This window comes from Pterocles gutturalis, unplaced genomic scaffold (genome assembly GCF_000699245.1).
Source record: "Pterocles gutturalis isolate BGI_N339 unplaced genomic scaffold, ASM69924v1 scaffold46930, whole genome shotgun sequence".
Classification (NCBI taxonomy): Eukaryota; Metazoa; Chordata; class Aves; order Pterocliformes; family Pteroclidae; genus Pterocles; species Pterocles gutturalis.
In genome coordinates, this window is record NW_010147659.1 from 17,374 (window position 1) to 28,244 (window position 10,871).

A 10,871-nucleotide genomic window follows, 5' to 3' on the forward strand; every position below is an offset into this window, starting at 1 on the left:
TTTCCAATTCACATCTCATTAAATGTTATACTGAAGTTTCACACTTCATAGTGGTGGGCTGATGAATGATGGTTCGGGGGGAGGTTACTACATAATTATTGCATTTTCCTTGAATCTTTTCTAATGTCCTTTCCATGTTTACTTTAATGTTCCAGAGAAAGCATGTAGAGTATAAATAAAATACAGCCTATCGTATTCATCTGATTCTACTTTCAGCCCAGCACTGAACAACCATTCTACTGAAGTCAGGCTAAATAAACAGGCATAGCTAGCCTATATTCTATAGCTTTTATCATTCTGATGTCAAGTAGGTGGCAGTGAGCCTGCCTCTCCACTTTAAAAAGTAAATATAGACCTTTCATTCTAGATGTAGAACTGTGTCTTCAGTTGCTCAGTGGTAATTTCTCCAACAATAAAAAAGGTAATAATTTGAAAGACGGGTTATATAGTCAGGAAAAGTTTTGCTTAAAGCTAGGATGGCATGGCCAACTTTATTTTTAAGCTTGCAGAGGGCCAAGAAATTTGCATGGAAACCAGACATGGTTATTACCTGCGTGTCACCCAGCACCTGGGAGGGCCATGTTAGAAGGAGAGTTGCTTCTTCCACCAAGGTGTGAATTAAACACCTGTATGACAGATGCAATGCATCAGTTAGTACAGTGAAACTCTTAATTGATGAAGTACACTACACATAAGTACCAAAATCATGATTCAGCTCTTATCTTGATCTGCAGATGGACCTCAGTGTTTGCTTTCTATGTAAAGCAAGAAGAAAATGAGCTTGTTTGTCTGTCATTAATCACAAATTTTCCAAAATGTTCAGTAATCTATACCTGTGAACTCGGAAAGAAGATTACAGTATTAGTATGTACAGAAACACCAGTGTTGCACATTTATTTAAATTAATCTAGTTTTACTGTAAAGTTAGGCAATTAAAGACTATGGTAAATACACCATAGAAAGCCTTTTGTGTGCACTGCAGGTTTTATTGCACAATTGTAACCAAAACCCACCAAATATTTGTCAGGTGTTCCTTTTATATGAAATCAAAGAATAACTGTAATACTCATACAAATAAAATCATTCTTTATATTTAAGCTTGTCGTATTTCATTAGATATCTTTCTCCGTAGGCAGAAGTTGCCATGCTCGCCTCATTTTGTATCATCTGGTGAATATTTTTCTCACTGCAAAATAAATACAGTTTTTATGTTTTTAATGTTGTGGAAAACAAAAATTTTGTAGGAGTAAGAGTAAAAAAAAACTGCTACACTGATGTAACATTTTCAAATAAGAGCAATTAGAGATTGGTAACCTTCTGCAATTCAAGCAGTCCTGAGCATTTTTATTAAGTAGCCCTCAGAAAAATGAGAGCAAGCTCTACTTGCAGACTTATGGGTTCCTTATGCATTGGTCTATATGAGATGGCAAGCTAATTCTCCAAGTGCATTGATCCTAATTAGTAGTGCCAGTCAAATTAGACATTAGAAAATGGCAAAGACCAGGGAATGATGTCTTCTCCTCCAGCTTCTTTATTACATGGCAGAAGTGTTCAGCACTATAAGAATTTGGTTGAAGACATTAGCCAGGGTTGCACTGATTACACATATCTCATTATTTATACATAATTTGCACTTTGTATCTAGTGACAGGATATTATGAAACGACAGATACATTTTATTTTTGCTGCAGATTTTTTCTTACAGGTAGTCAAAAACGGTTCTTTGAAAGATTATCAATTTACTGTGACAAATATGCTGAACAAATCCCGGTAACTTTTGTGCTTGGTAAGTACCAGTTACCTGTGAAATTATTCTCCAACGCTGTCTCTGTTCAGGCATTTTGTGAATGGCCCTGCATGGAAGCATTTCAGAGCTGAGGGGCACGTGGGAGGTTAGAGGCTCACAATAAAACCATCAGCTTCCAATAGGTCTCCTTAAATTTGAGTTGCTTTTGTCACATTGACATTTATGCTCCTGTTCTAAATATACCAACAAGAGCCAAGTTTCCTTCTATATATATACACACACATATATGTATATAGTGCACACTGAGGCATTGTGCCTGCTCTTTCAAATCACTAAATCCACTCAAGGTTTACTACAGAAGAGGAAATTTGGAAGTTCACGAGTATGAGATACTTGGCTGGAACAGGCTATTAAGTTGCAGTGTCTATTAAATAATAAGCATTGATTGCATCCTGGGTTTTGATGTGACTTACTGCATTTATTCTGGGAAATGTAGCAGCTTAGTGACATTCTGCAAACTAAATCAAAGTGACCTAAAAAGAAATCCTGACAGGCACCAGACTTCTTTTTTCCTTCTAACCCCCAGGTTTCTATGTGACTTTGGTGGTGAATCGCTGGTGGAACCAGTTTGTGAACTTGCCGTGGCCAGATCGACTGATGTTCCTCATCTCCAGCTGTGTGCAGGGCAGAGATGAATATGGGCGCTTGTTGAGGAGGACTCTCATGCGTTACGTGAATTTAACATCTCTGCTGATCTTTCGTTCTGTGAGCACAGCCGTGTACAAAAGGTTTCCCACCATGGACCACGTGGTAGGAGCAGGTACTGCTGAGTCCTCCTCCCCAAAATGTCTTTCCTTTTCCTCAGAGGTGGGGGCACAGGGAGGGAAGGACCCAGACTCATTGCTTCTTTCCTCTTCGGCCCCATGTATGCCTCGTACTAACCCATGTCAAAGCTGACACATTGTCAGTGGCTTAAATGGTGTGCCCTTAAGCGTGCATCTTTAATGCCCTTAAAGTCTTAATCTAGCAACACTATAGAAATCAAATTAGTTTGAGGCTTTTATGTGGATCTGCTCTCAGACATCACAGAGGCAATAGGCCTGCCCCGAACACACAGGCATATGGAGCAGGTACAGCATTCTCCAAAGCAGGAAGAATAAAGTAGTTGAGCTGTAGTATGATGCAGTAGGAATGGTGACTTGTTACACGGCATTGCTTTGATATCTAGGATATAACTTTGTCTTATGTGTCAGAGACTGATCTCTGCAGGCACTTCACAAGTACAGCGTTATCTCAATTTATTTTAAGTAGATTGCATTTTAAGTAGATTGCACATTTTAAGTGTTGCAATGTACTTAAAAACCCCCAACCTCAAGGGTTTGTTATTTACATTTACAACCTCACCTTAAGCTTAGTTTTTCAGGGATAAATATACTAAGTCTTAAGTGTGTCTTTATTTTCTGTTTGTTTTGATAATACAATGAGTGTGATGATGGGGAAGAGAGTTCAATCATGTAAGACTTTGCTTGCCTATGAAGGACTGACCGCTGAGTATTTAAAGGCAAGGTGTGATGCCATGCCTTCTCAATGGCGTGGTCAGTGTCAGGGGTAGGACACCAGTGCAGAGATGTGGGGGTCTGTTCTGAGCAGGAGTCATACATTTTTTTACTGAACGTCTTGCATTTCTTAAAATTATTCCTTTGGCAGAGATGAGTAAGCAAAGTTGTAGCAAGTTAAAATATGCAGTGTGTATACACATATATACATTCCAAATATGTGTGAGATATTAAAAAAAAAAAAAACAACAACAAACAGGCAGAATGCACCAATCTTACTGAAAAAGTAATTTATGTTGGATTCAGTTGGATTTTGAAGTTCTCTTCCTTGTGCTGTTCAACAAAACTGTTTACCTGAGCCTATGAGAGGTCAAGGAAGCTTCTGTCACTCTCCCCAGCAATCTGCTCCTAGTACACACTGGAAAATTACAACATTTCCAGCAGGCTAATCCAGCTCTGCCTCCCTACTGCTAAAGACAATCTGTTCTAAGAGAGACAAAATGTTGCAGCATTGTACGAAAAAATGTAGACTGGAAAACAAGTTTTGGTTGTTCTGGGTTTTTTTTAACAGTGGAAAACATTCTACTATAAACTGTATAACTAAATATTGATAGGGTAGTCAGCTCTGTGGATTTCAGTACTTATTCTGTAGGTTTTAATGCATATTGTGCCACAGGATTTTTGTTGGTGTAGTACAGAGCAGTTGAGGGCATATTTTGCTCCTATTAACATCCAGTGATTAAGACAGTACTCTGCAATTATCCCCTCCCCAGCTCCCTATGGCATTACGTATCAGACTGCATGGGAGTGCAGCATCTAACACAAACGTGAGCAGCAGAATCTGATACTTACAGCTCAGTCATAATTGAAACAACTTGTGCCGATTTTGCATTTTGCTATCAAGCTGAGAACTGCCACAAGTAACCATTGCTACATATTTATTTTTTCAGCAGATGAACTGCTTAAATTCATAGATTTTTAAATCTAAGAACAGTATCATTATAATCTAGTCTGACTCATTGATAACACATGGTAAAACTTCCTCACAACATCCTTTATCATAGTGCAATTTCTGACTGAGCTCTTAATACCTTCTAGAATGTAACCAGCCCTGATTTAAAATTCAGCTGAGCATAAAGGAGACTACACCACATCCTAGGTGAACTGACATTCACAATGGTGAACTTCTGTTGAAAAGTGAAATTTTATCCTCAGTCTGAACTTGCACGGAGTCATCTTCTAGTTACTGGATTTTGTAATGGGTTTGGGTTATTCTTTTTTTAATTAGATTAAAACATAATTTTATCTCAATAGCTACCTGTTAGTGGCATACGTAAAGGCTTGAACAAATTTAGGAGCTTCACCTTCTGTAGTCTCTCTCTACAAGGTATGGTCTTCAGTGCTGGATCTTCCTCCTAACTCTTTTCTAAACTCTTTTTCGTTTTTTAGCATTCTCTGTGGAGCTGTAGGCAGTAAATGCATGTAGATTCATGACATTATGATGCTGAGTACTGTGGCACGTATGCCGTAAGCGTCAAATGCCTAGCAGCAGTTCTGAGCGTACCAATCCTGTTGGCTGCAAGGTGCAAGAGGGAAGTTGGATGCTCAAGAACATGAGTCTTAAAAAACATGAGTAATGAGTCAGCAGCTGGGCAGAGAGCAGCCCAGAACAGCTGACAGGAAATGCTGAAGAGAAACATGAGGTGTGAGCCCAGCGACATGAATACCTACAGACAGCTAAAGTTCACCATCCCAAAACCTCTACCGGAATGAAGTACCTAAATTAGTTCTTTCCGACACATCAGAGGAGCAGAAAGTGAAACTTTTAATCTACTTGACCATGGTTAGCGCATTCTAGCAATGTGGAAGATGACCACTGTTAAGTTCCTTCTTCTCTAACCACTAGTCTTCAGGGTATTTGATGTGGATACCCTGAACCAGTTTTGTCTCAAACCATTCAGTTTTGACAGGAGAACTGAATACTCTTTGAATCACCTGAGGGAGAGCATGAGTGACTCTTCCCAGCCAGGCTTGTGTTCTCATCAATATTTTTCCCGTAAAATCACTTTGGCTGACACTGTTCACATTAGTGTCCTTTGATTCTTTATTGATTGCATCCCACATCAAGCTTTTCATGCTTTCACAAGGATTCAGTGTCCTGTCATTCTTTAGACCATCCTTTTCAAGATCTTGGCACAGTATTTGCCAAATATTTCCAGTTTTCTGGAGCTGCTCCAGTCTTTCAGCGCTTGTCAAAAACAACATTCTTGTTCGGAGAGTTCCTCAGTTAATTCTTAGAATACTCTTGAATCAAAATAGCATGACCATATTTAGACACCGTTTAATTTTAATAACTGAGGTTTTATATCCTCCCCTGTATTTGATGGAATATAAAGTGTTTATTTACTGCTGCAATAACAGCAAGCAGTTCTGAACTGCATAGTTTTTGTATTATTTCCATAACCTTCATCAGCAGTAAAAGCAATCCAGATATGCTTAATATTTTCTGCTATAAGAATACTAGGAATTATTAATATCCATCAAAGAAAATATTTAATTAACATAAGCATGAACACCTTAACTTTAAAAATAATGACCACTTGACTATTATTGTTAAAAGAACAAGGCTTTGTTGAGCTTTGCTGAACAAAAATGTTCCCATTTTCAGTGGAGAGCTGAACTCATCCTTGGAGCTTTGCTGTTCTTTGTGAACCCCTCAGATAGTGTCCTTCCAGATAATGACTTCCCAGAGCCTCTAAGGTGACTTGCATCCAATGTTCACTCCAGACTGTCAATTTTCTGATTTTCTGTCTGTCTGTTTCAGCCTGATAGAAACATCTTTTGCTGTCCCATAATGAGCAGGCTGGCCAGCCAAAAATCACAGGCAGCCTGAAAGACTGACTTTTAGGAGTCAGGAGTCATGACTAGCAGGTCAGTTTGTCTGGTTGCCTGATTATTCCTGTACAGTTGATTACGAGAGCTGGCTGCAAACTGCCCAGGGACCTTTAAAAGCTGTATCTTATTCTGTCTTCAATTTCCAGGATACCGTAGGAGTACTGTGTTTTGCTCATGAACTTTTCCTTCTTCCACGGAATTTTCTGTCCTGTCCTTGTGTTCCTTCTCTGTAGTTGCAGCACTTCCTGCCTCCTGTGTTGACTTGTTGCAATGTGTACAACAGTGGTGTTTTCCTCAACAACAGTATATTTAAGAAGGTCGCCTTGTTTAACAAATGTCCTGTTTTCTCATTCACATTTTTATGCAGAACACAACTGAGTTTGTGTGTATTTATTTTTTTGCTGCTTCATATATCACTTGCAATGTTAGTAACAACAGGCCAATTCTTAGTTACTAGTTGGAGAATAGAAAATATTATCAGTTCCTTTACTGAATTTGGAGCACTCAAGCTTTTAGTTAATTGGCTAAGCCACTTATTTTGGGGCTGCCATGTTACTAATTTTGTTCTGTTTCAGAGCTAATGTCAACACAACAAAAGAAGCCTGGCAGGTGACACATACCCACCCTGGCAGGTGACACACACACCTGAGCAAAAACTAAGATCCTCCAAATGTGAAGATTGCTCCAATCCCCAAAAATCCAGGATTTGGACAAAGAAAAATGTGAAGCTCCCCCTCATGAATTTTCTGAGGTTGTTTTTCTCAAAGGCTGGGTGGAAGGAGGACAGCAGAGCGGAGCTTCCTTACCCAAGGTGATAGAGGTGTTGTTCCGAAACCAGCTGCTCCCATGCCAGCCCCAGGCAGAGTGAGCTGCTCTGGTGCAGGTTTTGTCACACGCAGCCCTGGCTCCCCTGCTATCTGACCTTGGACTTGCTTGCAGCAGGGGGAAGCAGGGTTTCACAAGGCCAGGGGAACTCTGCAGGAAACTTAATACCTTCCCAGCACCCCGCCAAGGCAAATTGCCAGGCAGAGAGCAGCTTCAGCCTGCAGCCCCACAGAACGTCATCTGGCCCGGTGTCCTGCTAGCAGCAGGATTTCTGTGCGTGATTCCTTTTCCATCTCTTTGCACGCCTTCATAACCCCAAAGAAAACATGAAACACAATCTGGCAGGGAAGTATTTTGCTGGCAGAAGGCACGCTCTCTGTTGAGCTCTGTTTCATACGTGAGCTTGTATCCTCTGTTGCTTGCTCGCTGCTTTTCAAATTTACCAAAACTTTATCAGAATCAGGTCACATAACTGCCCTTACAACGTATGTTGAGATGCTGCTAAAAACCATAATTGCTGAAAAGTGATAGTTTTTTGACTGATATATCCAGTACCTTATTTTTCTGAAACTAATCTGTACAATTCTTAGTATTATGTATATCTACAATCTCTCAACATTCAGATAGCAAATAGCAAATTATTGCATATATTGATCAAGAAGGATTTTGTGCCAGTAGTTATTGCAAAAATAAATTGTTTCAAGCAAGATCTATCCTGGCCAGAAAAACTCAAAAAAAAAAAAAAAAAAAAAAAAAAAGAGGCTACTAGTTAGAATTAAAAATAGTATTTTGCATAGCTCTATGCAAATGTCACATAAGCAGATTCAAACATATTCAAAGTTTATACATCAGTTGCACTGACAACACAGAATAAATTAAGTCTTTTTTTTTGTAACAGGTTTTATGACACGATATGAAAGAAAAATTTTTGATGACCTCAAGTCTCCCCATCTTAAATACTGGGTTCCATTTGTCTGGTTTGGAAACTTGGCATCGAAGGCACGAAAAGAGGGAAGAATTCGAGATAGTGTAGATCTGCAGACACTGATGAACGTAAGCAGAAAAAATAAATCTACAGAAAACTAATCTGAAATTGCTATATGGTAGCTTCTCACTTATATAATTTGATTTAGTGTGCACAACTCTCCAGTGTTATCTAAATGATCTTACTCAAGATTTGTACCACTTTTCTCTGTGTACCAATGTACACTCAAGCACACACAGCAGCAGGTCACTGGGACTGTATTTATATGACTAAGAAGGCATTAACTGAAGCAACGAATTGATTGCTAAAAAATTATTGTAACATCACTATAAAATCATACTTGTTTCATTGCTGCAAAAAAAAATGAGACTAACTTGACATTTTGAAGATTTTAATATCAGTTTCAGGGAAGATAATCTCCCTGAATATTTCATTAACTGGTCAAACATCCTTTTTATGACATAATAAATTCTTTTTCATGTATCACTAGACTGTGGATAAGATGGAAAAAAAAAGATAATTTGTGAAGAAATACATAATATACTAAAGCATTCCAACTCCATAAACTAAATGAGTATTCAAATGTGACAATGAGGTGCTGGATATTGTTACGGTATCAATTTATATATACTACACTTTCTTATCTCCCTGTCCTACATATGCAAAAATTAATTGTAACAAAATGTTTATAATTTAGAATTGAACCCCATGCAATTTTAGTTTGTTGGGGTTTGGTTTTTTGTTTTGTTTTTTGTTTTTTCCTTTTAGGAGATGAATAAGTACCGGTCTTGGTGTAGTCTTTTGTTTGGTTATGACTGGGTTGGAATTCCACTAGTCTATACCCAGGTACTGAGACATTATCCTTTACAAATTTTGAAACACAATTTCTGTAACAGGGGAGTTTGGTGCAAAACATCCATAGACTCAGCAGGCCTCCAAGGTGTTGAGCACTCATTGACTCCCACAGGATCATGGAGGCCTGACTAATAATTTAAGTCATATTTAATGCAGAGATGTTTTGAAGGCCTTGCATAATCTGGGGAAGGGGAGGGAAGCACTGAAATGTTTTTATGTTTCCTGGGTGTTCTTCCTGGCCATAATTATTCCTCTGACCTCTCTATTTGTAATACCTCCCTACAGATTTGAAAATTATATGGCAAAAGGCAGTCAGAGGCCTTTGGGTATGTGTTACCTTATGCACAAAATTGTATTATTGCATTATTTCAATGAAGTTTTGTTCTTTGCAGGTTGTCACTCTCGCAGTCTATACTTTTTTCTTAGCCTGCCTGATAGGGCGCCAATTTTTGGATACTGACCAAGGTTATCAGGGACATGACTTAGATCTTTACATTCCAGTCTTCACACTGTTGCAGTTCTTCTTCTACGCAGGATGGCTCAAGGTAAACGAACTTTCTGGAAAGGTCGTGGGGAACCCCCCCCGGGGGGGGGGGGGGGGGGGGGGGGGGGGCTGGTGAAGGTGTCCGAGCTGAAATGGAGGTGTCAGATTTGTGGCACACTGTAAAATCACCAATGATTAGAGTTACACTGAAGCTGAATTCAGCCCAAAGTGTCCTGTGGTCATAAAGAAACATCATGCAATACATTTTTAATTCCACCTGGCAGATCTTACAGTAGGAAATGGTGAGGAAAGAGCCCATTTTAGTAGGACCAGTGCAGCCACAACTCCCCAGGGGAGTATTACTCCAGCAAAATCGGGTCCCAGGACTTGGACTATAAAGTGACAGATGAAAGATTAAAAAAATCACCTTTCTCCCACTCTGTGATGGGGAAATACTGCTGCAGACCTGGCATGGCCTGAAAGGGGCTGAGTCATACTTTCTTCTTATGATCAAAGCCAGCCTTTAGTATCTGCTGTTAACTTATCAGACGCAGGCAATTAAAGGTCTCCAGTTCCAGAGGACTATCAAACAGTGACAGCCGATATTGGCTACAACCCCACCACATAAAAATGTTCATTAAAAAGAAGAGTTATAGAAGGAACTGGATGCTACCCTTCGGCCCATTGATGCCTGCTCAGTTAACATATCACCATCGATCTGATAGTTGAGTAATTAAGCCACATACCTCATGGCAGTTCTCTCCTCTGGAGTGAGTATCAAGGTAGACCTACAGGAAAAAAGTTTCAAGTAAAAAGCAGATTGGTACATTAGGGTCTATGTGCATTAAGATTTCCTTTTGGGATTATTCATCATGGCTAGAAACTTAGAGCTAACTTTTCTGTTAGAATATAAATTGCACAAAACTGGCCAGTTTTAGAGTCCCCTTCTCACAGGGGCAGAGTGGAGAAAGCAGCACACTTTGCTGGCGGATTGCAGGGGAAAGCAAAGTATCTGCAGGGCAAGCTCCTCTAGTCCTGTGTCCTAGGAAACTGGGAAGGAAAAGGGGTTTGCTGCATAGGGACCAGCCTGGAGGGGAGCAGGAGAGAGAGAAGGGGAGGCTGGTGCGGCCCGGAGAGCAGTTTGCTCCTGCAGAAATGTGAGGCTTTATCTCTAGGCAGCATCTTCCAGGGTTTTACTAGCAGGTTACAAAACTGCAAGCTGTTCCTCTTGACCATCCTGTTGGTGGTCCTGAGGGAGGACAGGTTTCCCTTTCATCAGTACCCAAGGCTCTTAGTTGCATCTCTTCCAGTTAGGCTCAGGACTTCCAGACAACTCCTGGCTACAGCAGGTACAAGATGCCATTGTAACTGAAAAATCTCCTGCATAAGGAAATGAAAGGGAGGAGAAACAGTTTTAAAAAGCAAATTTAATATCGGCAGTGCTCCCTCAGACCGGAGATTTGTCCAAACCTTCAGTGCCCCCAAATCGGGATATTTCTGTCTTGAAGCTTACAGCCGGGTTCC

At 39.8% G+C, this 10,871-nt stretch overlaps 1 protein-coding gene across 1 annotated transcript in view; it reads left to right on the plus strand.

The window, feature by feature from the left end:
• Positions 1-10,871, plus strand: part of BEST3 (bestrophin 3) — a 15,780-nt gene that overhangs the window by 155 nt on the left and 4,754 nt on the right. The window contains exons 2-6 of the mRNA XM_010086110.1: positions 1,679-1,786; positions 2,334-2,567; positions 7,922-8,076; positions 8,777-8,854; positions 9,256-9,408. Of these exons, the coding sequence (XP_010084412.1) occupies positions 1,679-1,786; positions 2,334-2,567; positions 7,922-8,076; positions 8,777-8,854; positions 9,256-9,408 (728 nt within the window). The remainder of the gene's footprint in view (positions 1-1,678; positions 1,787-2,333; positions 2,568-7,921; positions 8,077-8,776; positions 8,855-9,255; positions 9,409-10,871) is intronic.